Source organism: Topomyia yanbarensis, chromosome 3, assembly GCF_030247195.1.
Source record: "Topomyia yanbarensis strain Yona2022 chromosome 3, ASM3024719v1, whole genome shotgun sequence".
NCBI lineage: Eukaryota > Metazoa > Arthropoda > Insecta > Diptera > Culicidae > Topomyia > Topomyia yanbarensis.
The window spans coordinates 412,010,818-412,030,684 of record NC_080672.1 but is presented as its reverse complement, the minus strand read 5'-3'; the positions used below and the strand labels follow the sequence as shown (position 1 = coordinate 412,030,684).

The 19,867-nt window shown below is 39.6% G+C and overlaps 2 protein-coding genes across 2 annotated transcripts in view; one reads left to right on the top strand and one right to left on the bottom strand.

The window, feature by feature from the left end:
- The window catches only part of LOC131688804 (uncharacterized), a 32,295-nt gene that overhangs the window by 6,823 nt on the left and 5,605 nt on the right, over positions 1-19,867 (bottom strand). The window contains exons 2-4 of the mRNA XM_058973334.1: positions 9,830-10,127; positions 9,678-9,767; positions 3,547-3,957 (exon numbers count right to left, since the gene is read on the bottom strand). Coding sequence (XP_058829317.1) covers positions 3,547-3,957; positions 9,678-9,767; positions 9,830-9,953 — 625 coding nt within the window. The 5' untranslated portion in view covers positions 9,954-10,127. The remainder of the gene's footprint in view (positions 1-3,546; positions 3,958-9,677; positions 9,768-9,829; positions 10,128-19,867) is intronic.
- On the top strand, positions 8,022-9,651 carry LOC131688803 (vitellogenic carboxypeptidase-like). Its single transcript, XM_058973333.1, has one exon. It carries the CDS (start codon positions 8,166-8,168, stop codon positions 9,627-9,629), a length of 1,464 nt encoding a protein of 487 aa, XP_058829316.1. The 5' UTR covers positions 8,022-8,165; the 3' UTR covers positions 9,630-9,651.

The following is a 19,867-nucleotide window of genomic DNA, read 5'->3' as shown; positions in this document are numbered from 1 at the left end:
TCCGGTGTTCAATTTATGCATTTGATTCTATTCATTCGGGAAGATCGGATTGCATAAATTGAGGCAAACTAATTTACCGACGCACGTCAGCATAGCATGGTGAAATTGTTTTTGTTGTGCTTCTATTAGTTTGCTCTTCACTACTGATGGTTACCAAAAAATGATATCGATCGATTTATACACTTGTAATTTATCGCTTTGCATCTTTTTTTCTTTATACGGAATGTTATGATTTGTTTACTATATACAAAATATATTCATACTAACACTAACATAATTAATTGCGTATTCTCTCATATGGACTCGCAATCTCTCCCATTTCAAACGCACAAACGCTTGTGGCCTTCGCGATAGCACAAACCCGGTCACAAACGCGAACATCAATTGCAATCATTTGCCTACACTTACGCCAGCGGGCTGAACACGTCGTAAGAATGTCAGACGACGACCCGGCAAAGATGATTCTTGAGGGCGACCCTACAGGAACAAGAAGACGGGGCGCACAGCGAGCACCGTGGATCGACCAGATAGAGAACGACCTGCGGACCCTTCGAAGACTGCGATGCTGGCGACAAACAGCAATGGGCCGAGTGGAGTGGAGACGGCATCTGCATACAGACAACAAGGCTCTAGCCTGAACGGTAAGGTAAGTATACATACGCCCGCGATCTCGCCAACATAAAACATCCCGGTAATTAAGCGAATTAAGTTTTATCACATACAAATTTACAAACGCGGTCTCAAGCATTAACCCACCGCTCGCGCGATCATGAATCGGTAACTTCTGGAAGTCTCTACCTTCGATACTAGCAGCCTAAACCCATGTCTTCAGTTCGACCAATAAAAATGACGCTCATATTCACTGGGCAATACGTTCCATGGCGACATGACACGGAACTCTAGTGAAATGGGAGAACTCACTTTCTTCTAGAATCTGAACCATACATTAAAAATTAAGTATCAGATTACCGCGACCATTCCAGAGCACACGAATATTCGAATGGCCACACGTGGTATGGTACACGTGACAAAAACGTTAACATACAAACGCTTGAGTTCTTCGCGATCGTTCCGGTGATAAGGCGAACGTCTCAGCACTTATAAATTTTCAAACGCGGTCTCAAGCGTGAACCTACAAACTCCCACGCTCACGCGACCATGAAGCGGTTACTTCCGGAAATCTCTATCCTCGGTACCAGAATTCTTGGTCCGTGCCTTCAATTGGACCATTTTAAAAACAAAGATAACTCTCATTTCCACTGGACAACATGTTCCATGGCGACGTGACCGGGAACCCTAGTGATAGTCAAAGTTTAAATACTAGTATCTTTTGTTTGGTGGTGAAAAGCAACTGTTTTTCATTATTATTATATATTTATTATATTAGAGGATTTACATCACATCTAATTTTTCGTCACATGCGCATATACATACACACAAACGTGCTGACACACACACCCACTCAACGCGTGAAATTGGAGAACTGGAAGTGATTATAGACGACCGACTAAGCTTCAATAGCCACATCGACAACGCATGCGGGAGACCGGAAAAGTTATCTCGGCACTGTCTCGGATCATGCCCAACAATTCGGCAAATCAGCAGCAGTAAAAAGCGACTACTGGCGAGTGTCTCCACATAGGTGCTCAGATACGCTGGACCTGCGAAGAGAAACACATCTTGGCTGAACAGCACGTTCGGGTTGATGCTCATGCGGGTGTCTAGCGCGTATCGAACTATCTCGTCAGCTGGAACAATTCCCATAAACCTTCTACTCGAAGAAGATAGCGAGTGTTATAGGAATCGAGGCACGAGAGGAATCCGTAAACGAGCCCGAGCTGACACCTTAAGGTTTAACTGAGAACGCCTCAAAAGCGGCCATCTTGGAAAACGAAAACAGCAGTTTTTTCGCACACCGTTGGAAAAATCTTCATGACAATGAATCAATGTATTCGGAGCATTAATAGAGTACTATTGATTGATTTTAGTGAAGATTTTTGCAACGGTGTAAGAAAAAACTGCTTTTTTCGTTTTCCAAGATGGTCGCTTTTCCAAATTTTCTCAGTTGAACCTTAATCAAGTGGCAGCACCAGTGGGATAACGCTGTAAATGGTAGATGGAACCATCGACTAATTCCATGCCTGTCGGTGTGAATGAACAGAGCGCACGGTGAGGTGAACTTCCACATGACGCAGTTCTGTCTGGTCATGGCTGTTTCAAAAAGTATCTCAACAGGTACGGCCACACGAATTCACCGTTCTGCAGAGGAAACGCCTGAACACGTGGTGCTCGAATGCCCTCGATTCGAGCACGAGCAAAACTGCTACTCTGCGCATAATTGTCCCATGTGTTTAGGGAATCCCGTAGCACATGGGATAGTTATGCATATAGCGGCAGAAATTGTCGGTGAGGACGTTAACATGACCAATATTGTCCAAAAAATATGCGTGGACAAAGAAAAATGGGACGCGGTGAACATAACAGTCGTTCGTATCATATCAGCGTTGCAACGAAGTTGGCGAGAGGAGAAACGACCAGCAACGTAGCAGTACACGGCCTCGGGTCGTCGAGGCACCGATGAACCGGAAGCTACACTCCAACTGGAATCGTCGGACCGACCATGGCACTTGACAAATCAGTCTGAGGAAGAGAGATAAAGTAGACCACCGGGCGCGACCGGAGTAGGCTAGATCCACCGCCGGAGACTATACTGAGCGCAAGTATCGTCGACAGTAGTTCGTCGGGGCACCTGAGAACTGGAAGTCATCCTCCCCCGGAATCCTAGCATCGAGATAACGGTTTCGAGAGAAATTTCTCCGTCGGAGTAGGCTAGGTTCACCGCCGGGGACTTGTTCGAGTAGATCGGGAAATAGCACCGGCAAATGGTCGTCGAGGCGCCTGTGAACTGGAAGTCTACCCAGATTCGCAGGACCGACCTCGGCATCTGCCTGAGTAGCATCGGTTTCAAGAGATCTTCCACTGTCGGGGAACTCTTCGTCGGAGTAGGAAAGATCCACCAGGGGGTACCAGTGAACCAGGCGCAATCCACCACCCGGAATCGCAGGACAGACCTCGGCATTCTGTCGGACTGCATCGAAGCAAGAATAACGCGTCCGTCAACGGTTTTGGGAGATATTTTACTCCGAGTAGCATCGAACGCCACTAACCGACAGTATAGGGTCGTCGGGTCGCCAGTAAATATGTGAAAAATACAGATCGGAAAACCAGAAGTGGCAGGTTCATTGGAAACAGGCTTAAAATCTGGCGGACTAATCTTTTTTCTTTATGAAACATTTTTTTATATGTGGAGACATTTTTGTAAGTTTTGAGACAACCTTCTCATTCTAGTACGAACGAAAGCTTCAAATCATAAAACACTTTATATCTTTTAGAAGACCGCCTTATATCATCAAAACCAATTTTGGAATAGGTTGAGGAATCAATACGTGCCAAATGAAATTAATAATCGTCAGTACGAAGAGATGAACCTAATTACAGAAAAATATTAAATCAAATTACTGGGAACCAAAATTTCGTGCAACTTACCATTCGTGTCCCGAAATCCGGGATTATTGTACGTCGTTGACCCATTCGTGGTGGTCATCATCGTTGGGTCCCCGTCGGGTTTATTTGTCAGGATCTTATCGTACAGCGAAAGTACGAGCAGCGCCAATGACAGGGCCACCGTCACGATCTGCAGGTAGAATGAAATCCCCCGGGTGATGTGGTAACCGGACCGGTCGTCGTCGGTCTGTAGGGCAAACAGACCAGCTGCCGCCAGTGACAGAAACGTTCCCAGTACCACCAGTATCAGTTTGAGCGTGATGAGACCGGTGTACTTCATGCAGATTTGGTCACGTGATGAAATCATTGCCATCTGTAGGATACTCAGTACGCAGTAAATGCCGAACAAGCCACACGCTGCCACGGCCATTAAACCGCTGGTGAAGACAACACCTGAAAAGAGTGTTTTGTTATTATCGAAGGTACGAGTTTTTACATAGTTGACTATCAGTGCACACTACAACATTAGAAATATTGTCAATCTTATGTGGACCCTATAAGGAACAGGCATATTGACAATAACAAAGGACAAAAACTGCGTCAATACGTAGAGTGTTGTGTAGAGACCGCGTTCAATCTTGATCTGATTAAGAAAATAACTGAGGATAAGCGTGCCATTTCGAGGTACACACTAAATAAATGTTCGATAATTGAACTGAAAAAGAATGTCAACTTAAATATCAAGGGAGAGCAGAACTAGGACTCCGCTAAAGGACTCTGAAGATTACACTACGGCCAGCTTCCAAATCGATACCAACGGCAAGTACGAACCTGATTTTGTTAATGCAAGAATTGATCAGCTCCTCGCTTCCAGTCAATCGCGGCATTCAAACCTACAAATATATTACCAGAATGCTGGCGGTATGAATTCCGGAATCGACGATTATTTGGTAGCAAGTTCGGATGAATGCTTCGACATAATCGCCCTCACAGAGACGTGGCTTAGCGATAGCACTTTGTCAGTGCAAGCATTTGGTGCCAACTACGATGTTTTCCGTACTGATCGCAGCTCACGCAACAGTCTCAAGGCTACCGGCGGCGGGGTACTTATGGCTATCCATCGTCGATTGAAAGCGCAACCGATTGAGGATACTTTGGGGTCTGTGTCGAGCAGGTGTGGGTGCGAATCAACCTGTCTGGCTACGCACTTTTTCTTTGCGTTGTTTATCTTCCGCCGGACCGCACTCACGATTTGACATTGATTCACATACTGAGTCACTGGAACGAATTTCCGCTCAAGTAAGCCCGGTTGATGATATTCTGATTGTTGGTGATTTCAATTTCTCCGGATTAAAATGGCGCTCTGCTTCTGACGGATTTATGTTCGCTGATCCCGAACTGTCATCTTTTCATGCTGGTATCACCAGTTTGCTTGACAGCTACAGTCTAAATCTGCTGCGCCAAACGAATAATGTGATGTTTTTCGAGCAAATCTGACTACGCTCCAAAAATTACCGCAGCACCGTTCCCCCTCGTAAAGATTGCTAGACACTACCCTCCCCTGCATATAGTGCTTGAAGCAATTCGAGTGAAGCATGACTGCAATGCTTCTGACACCGTCAGCTATAACTTTAGAAAAGCCGACTATAATAGCATTATTGACTTTCTGTCGAATATCCACTGGACTGAAATTCTCGACAATGATGATGTCAACGTTGCAGTACAGACCTTCTCCAATGTTATGAGCTATGCTATGTACCCAAAAGAAGTTGCCTTCAATCTAAGTACCCAGCGTGGCACACTGCCGAGCTAAGACGGTTAGAAGCGACTAAAGAGCCGCTCTGAAGAAGTACTCCAAGTTTGGGGGCTACGTGCTGCGACAACACTACGTTCATGTTAACCAAGTCTATAAAAAGACATCGAAGCGTTGCCATGCCGATTACTTGCGAAACGTGCAACGTAAGTTGAAGTCCGAACCTAAAACATTCTGGAAGCATGTAAACGAGCAAAGAAAGGAATCCGAGCTGCCTTCAACGATGAGCTATGGAGGACGTATGAGCTCTAGTTTACAGTAGATTTGCCAACTATTCTCTGAAAAGTTCGCGAGTGTTTTTTCCAACGAGAAACTGACACCGACTCAGCTTTCACGCGCGACTCTCAAAGTACCTCAATCATACCAGTATTTGAACTCTATCAATATCGACAATAATATGGCACAACTGGCGATTGGCAATATGGCGAAGGCTTCTACTTCGGCAGGCCTAGATGGTATACCAACTATTATTCTAAAAAAATGCTCTGCTGGTCTAATTGAACCTCTTTGTCATCTGTTTCAATTGTCGCTAACAACTGGAGTATTTCCCGAACTCTGGAAATCCTCTTTCATGTTTCCAGTTCACAAAAAAGGTGATAAAAAGGTAGTTAAAAAGGTGATAAAAAGGTAGCTGTTTGAAATGGCTGTGTTGGAACCCATCTCCAGCCACTGCAAATCTCCGAGACTCAGCATGGATTTATACCGAAACGTTAAACATCTACGAATCTTCTGTCGTTCACAATATATGTGACAGATGCCATGTCGGACGGCCTTTAAACCGACAAGATTAATCACGCTATTGCAGTGGCAAAGTTGGATAGACTTGGCTTTGGTACTAATATTCTCCGTTGGATGTTATAGTTTCTTAGTGATCGTCGTCTAGCAGTCAAAATAGGCGATTGTGTATCCGAAGAGTTCTTCGCTTCATCTGGTATTCCGCAAGGCAGCCATCTTGGTCCATTGATTTTTCTTCTGTATTTCAACGACGCCAACTTTTGTTTAGAAGGACCACGGTTGTCTTTCAGTGGACGACCTCTAGTTATACCATAGAATCCGGAATACTGATGATGCAGCTTTCCTTCAACGCCAACTGGTAACCTTTGGGGAATGGTGCGAGATCAACCGAATGACCCTAAACCCCAAGAAATGTACGGTCATTACGTTCGCGAGGAAAAAAACGCCAATTCGATTCGAATACTGTCTAGCTGAATCCACGATTGATCGAGCGAATTGTGTCAAAGATCTCGGAGTTTTTCTCGATGAACAACTGACGTTTAAACAGCGCATATCAGCTATATTGTCGCAAAGGCATCACGCTGTTTGGGGTTCATAATGAGAATATCTAAGCACTTTTCAGATATTTACTGCTTGAAATATCTCCACTGCTCACTCGTTCGATCAACACTGGAATATTGTTCAGTTGTGTGGAACTCTCATTATCTCAACGGTGTCCATCGAATTTAGACAGTACAGCGCAGATTTGTTCGGTTTGCCCTTCGTCGATTGCCTTGGAGCAACCCTCACCAGCTGCCAAGATACGAAAACCGGGATTTGCTTATTGGACTCGATACATTGCAAGTGCGGCGGGATCTATTCCGTGCTATGACGATATCGGATATTTTGCAAGATCGAATTGACTACCCCGAGCTTCTCAGTGCGATAAATATGAACGTTCGCCCTCGCGCCTTCGCAATAATTTATTCATCCGATTACCTCTTCGCCGAACTAACTATGGAGTTAACGGTGCCATCATTGGTTTTCAGCGGACCTTCAACAGAGTGTCATCCGATTTTGATCTTCACATTCTACGTAGAAGATTACAATTTGACTTTTTAAAAAGATTAAATTATCATTAGGACCACACTGTGTCTGTTGATATTAATATAAATAAATAAATAAATGCCTGTAGGATTCGCTCAGGTATATGATATAGCATCTCGTTTGAATTTTGCAGTTTACAATGAAACCATTATTAAACTTCAACAACAAGGAATAGATTGACATCGCTCGAAGATGAGCGTCTGATCAACATCGAGAAGACAGATCTAAATTTCTTTCGATTGCTGTATGGTATATGAATAAAGCCCGATTCAGACGATACATCAGCTTCCGTCAACGTCAACGGAACGTCACCGATCCGTCAGGATAAGTTTAATACTTTTCTCTTGTGCCCGTTCACACGTGCCGTACGTCAAAATGTTCCGTGCCGTTGATGTTGTGTGTTAATGCCTCTATTTAACTGCATGTAACTTATCCTGACGGAACGGTGACGTTCCGTTGACGTTGACGGAAGTTGATGTATCGTCTGAATCGTCCTTAAATCTTTAAACCTTCTTCTTCTGTGCCTTGCTTGCGACGCCAACGATTACAGTACTATTTACACGACACGTCAGTCTTCCGTCACCGATACAGCACGCCAACGGAACGTCAAAATTAGTTACATACAGTTAAATGGAAGCATCTACACACAACATCAACGACACGGAACGTATCATAAACGTCGACGAAAACTGAAGTATCATCTGAAACGGGATTCAATGATGCCAGAATCGTTTAGCTATATATTGCCAGAAAAGCATCATCTAGCCCTCTCGATGGTACTTATTTATAAATAAACGCTTATTGCGCTACAATCAGAAAAAGCATAAAAACAGACTGATTCCTTTAGAGCCTATCGGACAAAACGATGATAGTTTACTTTTTGTGTTTCAGTTTCATTCTATCCGTCAGCCGGCTAAGTTCAGAGTTCTTTTGCCTGTTTTTCGTTGCCTGCTTTCTAAAGCCACAAAGAATTTCTCCGATCGGATTACTGTCCATTGTTGTGTGCGTGCAAGGAAAAGTGAAATAAATGAACCTAACAAAAGAGAAGTTCAATGTATGGCTTCCCCGGCTGTTGCTGACCTTCGCCATAATTGTCACCGGCTGCAGTGCCTCATTCATTAATCCATACCGCCGTATTTTGAACCGAGGTAGATTCTCTCAAGGACTTCGATCCGGTGGCGATAATGGTGAACCTTTAATGCTTACGCCTTTGCTGGAAGCAGGAAAGATAAAGGAAGCTCAAGCGGCAGCCCGAGTAAACCACAGCCGCATCGTTGGTTTTGAAAGTTACACTGGATTTTTCACTGTGGACAAGCGGTTCAATTCGAGTATGTTCTTCTGGTATTTTCCCGTAGAGAATACTTCGATCGCAACGCCACCAGTCTTGCTATGGCTACAAGGTGGTCCCGGAGCATCATCTTTCTTTGGACTGTTTGAGGAGAACGGACCCTTTTACATTTCAAAAAGTTTAAAAGCACTACCTCGCGAATTTTCCTGGCACAAAACTCACCATATGATCTACATTGATAATCCAGTTGGAACTGGATTCAGCTGCACTGATAATGGTTATTCTCGAAATGAGACTCACGTCGGGGAGAATTTATATCAGGCTTTGATACAGTTCTTTCAAATGTTTCCGGACCTGCAGAAGAACCCCTTCTACGTAAGCGGCGAATCCTATGCGGGGAAATATGTTCCAGCGGTAGGGTATACAATCCACAAGAAGAATCCATCTGCCAAGATCAAAATAAATCTGAAAGGATTGGCTATCGGAAATGGATATAGTGACCCGTTGAATCAACTGAACTATGGCGACTATCTGTATCAGATCGGATTGATTGATATAAACGCGAAGGGGCGGTTCGACGAAGACGAGTCGGCGGTGATTGAATGTGTAAATCAGAACAATTACACGTGTGCCTTCAAAATTATGGATGATCTGATGGACGGTGATGTAGATCATGCGTCATTTTTTAGGAATATTTCGGGATTTGAAACATACTACAATTACCTACAAACCGCGGAAGATCCAAAAGATGAACTCTATCTGTTGGGTTTCTTAGAGTTACCAGAGACACGTAAGGCAATTCACGTAGGAGATTTACCATTCCACGATTTGGACAGTGATAATAAGGTTGAAAAGAATCTAGAAAATGATATCCTCGATTCGGTAGCACCGTGGATCGTCGAACTACTCTCTCACTACAGGATGCTGATCTACAATGGACAACTGGACATCATCTGTGCCTATCCGATGGTGGTAAACTATCTGAAAAAATTACCCTTCGATGGGGCAGACGAGTACAAAGCGGCGGCTCGCTATAAATTCGGAGTGGACGGCGAAATTGCAGGTTACTATAAGTTAGTGAAGAATCTACTGGAAGTGCTGATCCGAGACGCTGGCCACATGGTCCCAAGAGATCAAGCCAAGTGGGCTTATGTTATGATAAACACATTTACATCTAGTAACTCATTTTTCCAAGTTAATTGAATAAAGAAGATATGACAAAGCAGTACATGTTTTGAATTGCAGTCTTACCAGATGGTTGAAATCTACCGACATCGCCACATCGTTCTCTGTAGCTGAGCACTTGACATTTTTGCCATGGGCCAAAGTATCCTCGATCCTCTGGAATGAATGATTTGAAATGGTTACAAACTGCATACAGTGCTACTAAAAGTGCTACAAACCTCCTCCTCGACTCTCGTAGTAGGCCCATATTGGTAATCCGACAGCGGTAGCACTGATAATTAAGCACAGGAATCCCAGACAAGTTACAAGCACTGCGTAGATGTTCGGTTTGAGTCCGGCCATCGTCGCTGCATTGCTTTAAAGTTATAGCTGGATGGGTTTCGTGGGTGTACACTTCCGATTGTTGTTTTCTTCCGCTGGCCTAAATTTTTAACGCACAGGTGTGTGGAAACCGAAAATCAAACGTGCGCAGCTGCTCGTCGTTCGTTTAAACTAACAATGATCGAGTGGTCATCGCTGAAAAGAGTTTCAACAAACGCGCTTGATTAGATATGGGCCGTTGGGGGACACATGTGGAATACGAAATTACTCTAAGCGATGTTCAACCAAATTCATAAGAGTAATTAACAGTGAGGTTTGGTAAATTTTCGATCGGGTGTATGGCAATTATTTGCCAATGTCGATTATATTGATTATAATGCATCAACAATATGTAAATGTTTTTGTTGACATTCTTTGAACTTGAAATTGTTTTTATATGGAATATTATTTGTTTGAATTAAAAACTACAAAGTTAAATAGTACTAATGTGGGTGCAAGTATTTTTTCTGTTCTTTAGACCAACCTCAATTTGGTCCGAAGCGATCATTTGATCTCCTAAAGGGTGTACCACATCAAATTACATCACGAAAAAAACCCTGTAGAAAATTATCTGCTCCGATCCTTTTCAAACTTTCAGACAATAAAATATAACACATTAGTAAGCTTGTGTCATATTTGTTTCATTCAGCTTCAATACCATAACCGTACGCTCGCACCCAACGCTTAACTCCACTCATTAGGTTCTGTACTACATCTGGTTGCAGCTTCTTCTGCACGGAAACCCACTTTTTCTTCCTATCTTCCTTAGATTTGACCTCCTTGGGATGCTTCCGTGGCGTCCGCTTTATAATTGTCCAGTATTTTTCGATGAGTCTTGCTGCATATAATCGCAAGTCAGTCCCGTGTAGATAGGGAATCCTATAGAACATGGGACTGTCTTGCGATTATGGGCAGCTTAGTTCCGGTGCGTTGCACAGTGGTCGCAATGGTACCCAAACGTGCGTTTAATTAATTGTGCTCTAGGAGTTGATTTTAGTGATTTGGTGTGTTAGGAATACTTTTTTGGAATGTAAGCCCCCCTCTTTTGATATAAACTGAATTGTGATTAATCCACCTAAAAGTGAGATAGAAAATTTATTTCTGCTAACTTTAGAACTAGAGTCATGACGTCAACGACAAAGTTGTAGAAAATTTTACTACGAGAAAACTTGCTAAATATGTAAACTTGTTGAGATAAAGCGCGTTGTTTGTGGAAGGCACCCAAAAAATCATTTTTTCATTATAACTTTTTCATGAGATTTTTTCAATTCTTCAAATGTTCTAAGAAGTTGTTGGAAACCATGAGGTACAGATATTTGTCGAAGACGTTAACATTTTTTATTTGAAAACTGTTTGAGTTATTGAATAAAGTCGCTTTAAAATACCGCCATTTTGAACGTCAATTACTAGGAGATGGGGAAATATGTGGAAGACATTTCGATTCTATGAGAAAGACAGTAAAAAGTACTACAAGGAAAAATCTTAGTCATAACGGGCATCAACTGGCCTGTATGTAAAAATTACTTTCCAGCAATGCATGTTTTGTATTTTGTGACAAAATAAGTAGGACTTTTTCCACATAACTTTTTTTGACAATTTTTTCTATTCGTCAAATGTTCTAAAAAATCCTTGGAAGTATCATCAAAGTACATATATGAATCTAGAACTCTTTTTTCTGTAATTTAAAACTTACGAATTATTCAAAAATTAACATGATTTTGAAAGACGTACACAAATTTTGACAGTATTTGCAGGAGTAAGAATCATAACCAAAAGTATTAGATGACGTTTTCACGAAACGATTACGTAATCAGAGTTGCATTTTAGGGCCAGACTCGCCAGAAAAACTTTAGAACAATATTTTCATGTATATATTACAACTCAGTCAAAGTTTAATCACAGACTAACAGACATAACACTATGAACAAATTTCCTAAAATATATCGACTGGGCAATTTTTTTTTCGATTTTTTATTTAGTTATATTTTTTTAGATACTTAAAAGCATACTGAATATTGTGGCAAAATAGTTTGCCAAACATTGCTAAAGATTTTTTGCATGGATGCAAAATGGTGACATTTTAAGGGTTTTTAATCAGTTTTTATTATATATCCAGCAAAATCGCTTTCAAATGATGATGACTGTATTAAATAAGACAATATTATAACAAACGTAATAGAACACAACTATTTGTATAACCTCCGCTTGAAAATAACCGAAAATAGTAGTGTTGCTGTTTGTTGGACCAGCTTTAAAAACACCTTTTTTAAACAAGTTATTCCAAATTTGAATGATAAAAAGGTTACATTATACGGCAAGATCCGGCAAAGTTGCTGAAACAACATTACAAAACAAGATTCCGGCTATTCAAAAAACATTCAATCTCTTCCGATCTTTTCCGATCCGCAAATTCCAAGCGATTTGAAAATATTGATATTTTTACTAATTTGAGGTACGCCAAAATGCTGTAGGGTCAAAAACTATGTTTGGTAAAATGAATCTTTATGAATATGTGCACAGGTATCCCTTTTCTTCTTCCTTTTCCACTGACCAACTGTTCATGCAACGGAAAAAAAACAAATGCATTCACAAAGATCACCTCGAAAATACTAGTATTCGGGAGGATCTAGAAAATTGACCCCTGCACTGGTGAGTGGATAGATGCCAAATAGTCCCAAAAACCAGTTAATTTCTATTTGTAGTTCATATTAAAGCATAATAACAGCAATAGCCGCAATAAATAGTTTTGGCCAGGATTCGACCCCAGTTCTCCTCTAAGCGGGGGATCCATTATATAAATGATAAATAATATCTACTATGATCATGTCTACTCGTTGGTTGTTGCACATAAACATTCGAATATTTCGATATTTTCATGAAATTTGAAGAAAAGATGCACGCGCCCTTTCATTTGCATTGGGTTTCTATGCGCCCATTTGCTGAGCCCTATTAAAAATACCCTGTCAAGCTCGCCTTAAATATACCGAGCAAAATTTACATTGAATTTCCATAAAAACGTCTTATGACTTTCAGACATAAGGATTTTAAATAGATTTTATAAGTCTGTCTTATGATTTGGAGGGGAAATTTTCCAAATCCATCTCTTATTATTTTCATAAGACAGTCTTATGAAATTTATGAAAATGTCCGAATGAACGCCATAGGTGCCCATTTATGAAAATTGCTGACATTTATAAGGAGAAAACATAGTAAAAATAACGATTTTCATAGAATGGTCTTATGAAATTCATCACAATGTTGGAATGAATTCCATAAGTTTTTTATTCATGTATATTATTGTGCATTTATATAAAAAACAGAACATGGCTGACATTTCTCGATCATGTTTAGTAGACAAAAAATCAACAGTAAAAAACAACCTTGAGAGGACATTAGGTTTTACTCCAACTGACATAACCCCACGAAATGAGCCGGATGAACTTCGTTTGACAATTCTCGGTGGTTTGCTTACATGGGACTTACATGAGATTGAATGTAACAAATGGGCACCCGTTGCACTTGAACTCACGCAACTGACAAAATATACAAAGCACCGAGAATTGTCAAACATGCACGTTCATCATGAGTTAATGGTCATCTTGTAGAACTCAATTCGGGACAAATGAACCGCCAAGTGTAGATCCCTTCAGAAGATTGAAGAGAAAACTCTCATTAAATATTAAATTTTGTACATAATAAGCAACGCTTCGTCAATATTTCCTGGGAAACTGGGCTAAGACAACTGGAATACTGGACTTGACAACTGTAATAATGATTGTTACTTTCAAATGATTTCGATAATTATAAAATACGCGTCAGACACTAATTATATGCACAATTTATTTCATTTCAAATAATCTGATATCTTCTGTAAAAATCATAACCATGTAAACTGATTTAATTCTCACAGTAATTTATTCAATAACATAAAAAACAATAATTTAAAATTTTGTTGCAATTTGATAAAAAATCTCACTTCTTTTGTTTCAAACGGCGGTAACCAAAAAGTGCTGGCCTATAACTGTTAGCTCCTGGGTTGGCCGTCCAGGCCAGTACTGAATTCATAAGAAATAATTATGAACTTTTTACAAAAGTGACGTTTATGAAAAACAAAATACAATTTTATAGAATGAATAACAGATCTCATATGGGTTTCACTAGAAAAACTTATGAAATACATTATTTGTACGTCTATGGAGTGCATGAATAAAGATAAATGAATTCATAAGCCTGCCTATGACAGTCTAAAGCGTTCAATGGCATTGTCAGAAGGCTGGTTCATATGTCGAGACTTATGAAATTCTCAAATGCTTTTGCTCGGTGTAGCAACCTAGCAAGACAGAATCAGTTTAGCCCATTTACCGCGCCCTTCTGAAAATTATGTTCACGGTTTAACCCTTTCGCAAATGGTGGTTGCTGAAGGGCGAAATCACGACTGCAATGCAAATTGGGCGTAAGCATTTGTTTTAGTTTCTACCCACTAAAAGCACATAGGAATTAAATTATTTGTCATATTGTCATAAGGTTTAACCAAAGATGCTTCAGGAAAATCATGATCATAAAGTAATTCATACCTACAATAAAAGCTACATTTAGAAAAGCATCGCCGAATATTGAAACTGATTTTTCTCCATTTGAGTACATTGCGACTTAGGCCCTAATGAAAGATCTGTGTCGAATTCACTATAAAAGTCCTCGTCCTAATAATGGTACAAATTATCGCTGTATTTTCATGTACACTTCCACAGCCAAAACAATCTTTCTGCATCCAACATACAGGAAAGAATCTGCAGTGTGGCCAAACTACAAACATAAACTTGAAAATATAATTTAATGCAATTTCAGGTATAAGTAATCAATTATTTCAAGTTACTCAACTGAATGCGAGATTTTATTTTCATCTGCATCTCTTTTTCTAACAGCTGATAAGGGTTTTCATCTGTGTGATGTTTATGTTTGATTCGATCGGGCGAAAAAAGTCGAATGATTCGTTTTACAACTCATACGGTGGCATCCATGATTTGAATACCAAGTTAGAATTTTTTCAGTGCAATTGAATTGCTACATTGCTTTCCCACTACATTTTTTCGATGTACACCAAGGAGGCGATAGTTGAATTGATGCATAGATTTGCACATTTATATTCATTTCTGCTAAAAATTAAAACATTTCTGCCCAATAAGTAATATATAGATGTTTAAGAAACAGTACACTGATGCTTTCTTTAAAGAAAGTTTTATAGATAATACTAGAACCAAATTAGGGCCATTATCCTAAATGGTCTTACGAACAGAGGTTACCTTCCGTTGCATTTGATTTGATATTATGTTTGAGTGAATGCGGTATTGGGGTTAATGACATTCGGGAAAATGTTTTATTCGGGTAAATGGTCCGTACGAGTAAAAGGCCAACATTATTTCGGTAAACGACTTTCTGCCGAACGACATTCGAATGAATGTTATAGAACCATAAGTGCATACTACTCAATATGATGTGTTATCAAGTATATGAAAGTGATCAATGTGATGTAAACAATGCATATACATCATTTTTATTAGGCTGAAAACAAACCAATAGATATGGTAAAAATGTTTGGTCTTCAGGGTTATAATAACTGTAAATTGTTTATTGGTTTTAGTTCCTTCTCGTGAATTATTAATTCTCATAGATGATTCAACAGCCGTCATACCATTCTGACAATACCATGCGTATTTCGCACGCACATTAAATATACATTGACTACCTAGTTGGCTAAATAAACTCTAAACAAGTAATGAAATTAGTATGTTCAGTTCATAGAAATTTCAGCTCAATTGGAGTCATCCAATAAACGGTCATTTAAATTTTGCAAATAATAATGTTAAGACTAGCATATCTGCAACGAATCGTTGCATTTGTGCAAAAAAATAAGCGGTCCATTTCAATGATAGCAAAAGTGTCGCAAATTCGACAGAATTCTGATATTGTAAGCCTAACAAAAATCGGGGCATCACTGTAGTCCGCATTGCAGAATATACGTGCATAATTTTCACCGATAACGACATAGCATCCTGTGCAAGTAATTGGATGTTGTTTCGATTGATGTTAACTGGGCTCTTAAGCGGACCCTACACGAGACAAGAATATTGTCATTAAAAATATTGACGAGTCTACTTCAATAAGCGGACCCTACACGTGCAGAAATATTGACAATAAACCAATTTTTGATCAATATATTGATCGTGCAAGGCCATTTTGAAAATGTTGAATCTGTAGAATTCAAATTGCATTGAATATTCAGAGTATCTTGAAAATATTGATTCTGTATAATTTATAGGCAGTCTTGGCAATATATTTATTGACAATATTTCTGTCTCGTGTAGGGTCTGCTATACGTCAATCCTATTTAAATTCTATGGCATCAATATTTTGAAAATCCCTTCACGCCATCAATATATAATTCAATAAATGGTTTATTGTCAACATTTCTGCTCGTGTAGGGCCCGCCTTAAGCAGGCCGAGCCGAGGTATTGACAATAAACCGTTTATTGATCAATATATTGATGGTATCAGGGGGTTTTCAAAATATTTACAACATCAACGGCACGGAACGTTTTGACGTATTTTAACGAGTCGAATTTGCCAATAAAATATTATCTTAATATTAAGTCTTGATTAAGCAGATTACAAGTTTACGGCGAATTTCCGGAGAACTGCACGAAGACTAAAACTTTTCTTCAAAACATATTCTAAATAGGTCGTCTCTTCCAAACAACTGGTTCTGGTGTTACACCATGCCACAGTTCGACGCGGGCTCTCATTAAACGAACCTGAATCAATGGCTTCAAGATCAACTTTCAATAGTCAACAGATTGATCCAGTTCCAGAAGGTGAGAGACGCCCCGAGCTCCATTCAAGCCTAACAGGCTGACTTAAGTAGGTCGGTCAACCACAAATAAAAATATTTATTATTAACGGCCTAATGATGGTCAAGTACTGGAACGTACCAGAAAGAAGATAGGTATACAAGCTTCCTACTATTTATTCGAAGTATTAAAATAAGTATTAGTTATCCGTTTTCCAGGTTGAATCTATCGTAGTTCTAAGTATTTGTATGAGAAACATACAAGGGTACATCATTTCATATTTCTGTTCTGTTTTAAAATACGTATACTGAATCCGGAGCGACTCAACACGAAAGATGCAGATTATATTTCAAAACACGCACCTATATCAATTTCATTGGTAGTTGCGTGCGTCATTGTACTTCGCCCTTTTCAGTCAGTCAGTTTGCATTTTATTCACACGCTTATGCCCATCGCCGGATCCATTATCCATTACAACTGTTCCGATTCCAATTGGAAACCCCCAAAAAGCTCTAGAGAGCGCACTAAGTTTCTTACTAGCAATGGGAGCTGAGTAAAAAAACGCATGCGAACTTTCTCTGCGCATGGGTGCCGACGCAACGAAATTGAAACCACTTTTAACTTTGCCTGCAAGTCGATGTCTGGCTTGCCCTGGTCCGATGACGCCGTCGCCCATGGTCATTTGGTTACATTATGTACTTTCCATCATCGCACATTGTCGGAACCGGCTGGTCGAGTGTAGTAGTGGTTCAGCCGGTCTCAGACTCAGACACTGCTCTCCGTTGAAGGTGCATTGAAGACGAACCGAACTCAACCTACCCCACATACCTATTTATTGACGCCACTGGAAGTTTGTGCTTATATGCGGTGTAACGTGGTGCAAAACGCACCATCAGATTTAAGGTCTAATTTTAGGTATCTAATGGTGATAATGTAATGTGGATCAATTGTGACTAATGAGCTTAAGGGGTTAAATACCTTTTTATTTTTTAAAAAATCCAACTTTCTTTTATTGCTTTATCTGAAAGTACAACTGCTTGAGAATATTTTCCCGAATTTTTATATAGATCCGAGAAGTAGATCGAATGTTACAGCGCTTCCAAGCACGCTTCATCTGTCAAAAGCTGTGGTGACTTGATATTTCAACACTCATTAGGTGTTAACTTATTGTAACGAATAAGGTGTTAGCGGGTCATATTGACCCCGATTTCGAACTCAGTTTTAAGACACATTTTCAACCAAACCTATATGAATTGGTACTTAAATTGTTTGGTACAGTGTAAATTTTCAGTTTCTGGTAAATGTATATGGCTTTTATTGGGGAGCGCGACGTTTAGAATACATACGTTAGGCATAAGTACGTAAGGCATACATATGTTAGGCATAAGCACATTAGGCATAATGGACGTTAGATAAAATGGACGATTGGCATAATGTACGTTGGGCATAATGGACGATAGGCATAATTCACAAAAGTAAAAAAATAATCGCAAGGCTTTCGCTATTATAGAGATTTCAACCTTACGCTTGTTTTTCGCGTTAGAAAAAAAGAGACTCCAAAATGAAAAATAGCAAGCGAGATATTTTTTTCCTTGCAAGTGTAGAGCCTTTCTCTATTTTTTGCGTGGACGAGATGAAGAAAGTATTCATTCATTTAAGTGAACAGATTTGGCACAAGCACATTTCAAGCCTCTTAGATGTATTACCAATACAGCTGTATCCAAATATTTAAAAAAACAAAATAATGAACAAACATAAAGTTTTGGCACCAATGGAAACTGGCAGTGTTATGTACAGCATCAGCATTAGGCAGTGACGGATTCAGGGGGAGGATCCTGGGGCTCCGGACCTCTCCCGAATTTTTTAACATGTTGAGAAATATTAAAATAGTTTCTATTTTAATTCGTTCTAAGCTCAAATTCGTTCCAAATCAAATTAGACTACCAAAAATGATTTTAATTAGATGAGGTTATTACATATTACGTATTGTACAATGAACATTTCAGAATCAAAATTTTGGACCACCTCCGAATTTTTTTCTGGATCCGCCCCTGGCATTAGGGTACGTATTTTATGTGTGTGACGAATGAAGATACCTTTTTCGTTTCGGTAACTTGTCACAATACTCGAAAAAACTCTTCCTCATAGAAGACAGTTTCCGTAATTCTATTTTTGATGGCCTTGAGAATATAATCATTGACCTTAACCCTTAAATGCGCAATGTTGTTTTAAAACAACATTGCGAAAACCATCTCAAAATTATCATAGTAACGTATCAAAACTGTTAGACAATTTTTAGAAAATTTGAAAAAAATTGCTTTGCGCCTTTAAGGGTTAATAATATGAGAGATAATCAATGTAGAAACAGCAATATTCGTATATTCGTTGAATGAATAATAAAATGCATCATTCTTTGATTAGTTGTTCCTCAAGGCTACATATTTTCTTCTTGGACAATTACACCATGCATGCATGTAGGATCTAATCTAAGTTAACCCTTTAATTCCCAAATTATTTCTAGCGTTCATGGGGTTTAAGGAAAAAAGGAAAAACCCGTTTTGAAAACCCGTGCTGGAGGCTGCTCAATATTTACCTTCCGATGCTCAATACAATTCTCCTAGAAAATTTTCAATAGTGAGAGTTTTTTTGTATACTGTGATGAGTTGCCGAAACGAAATATGCTACGAAAAGATAGTCGAAGATGGTCCAAATTAATGCGTTTTAACAGTTTTCAATAACAAGAAATAACGAAGATATATCAAAATTCCATTTATTAACGCTAACTGAAAATATCTCTGGTAGCACTGCTCTAGCGGAGTTCTATCAGGCTAATAGCAATAACTTCAGTTATATGGACTTTTAGCACTGAAATGTAAGGTAATCGTCCAAGTTACTAGTCTTACTTGTTTTTGTGAGCAAATTCTGCCTAAATCAAAAGTTATACGGGGGTTAAAATGCGTAAGTGTTTTGTTTATTTTAGTCATGTGCAATTTATCGGTTGTTCGCCAAGACATTAGCGCAAGCTGAGTTTCCGCATGCCAAGCATTCGTT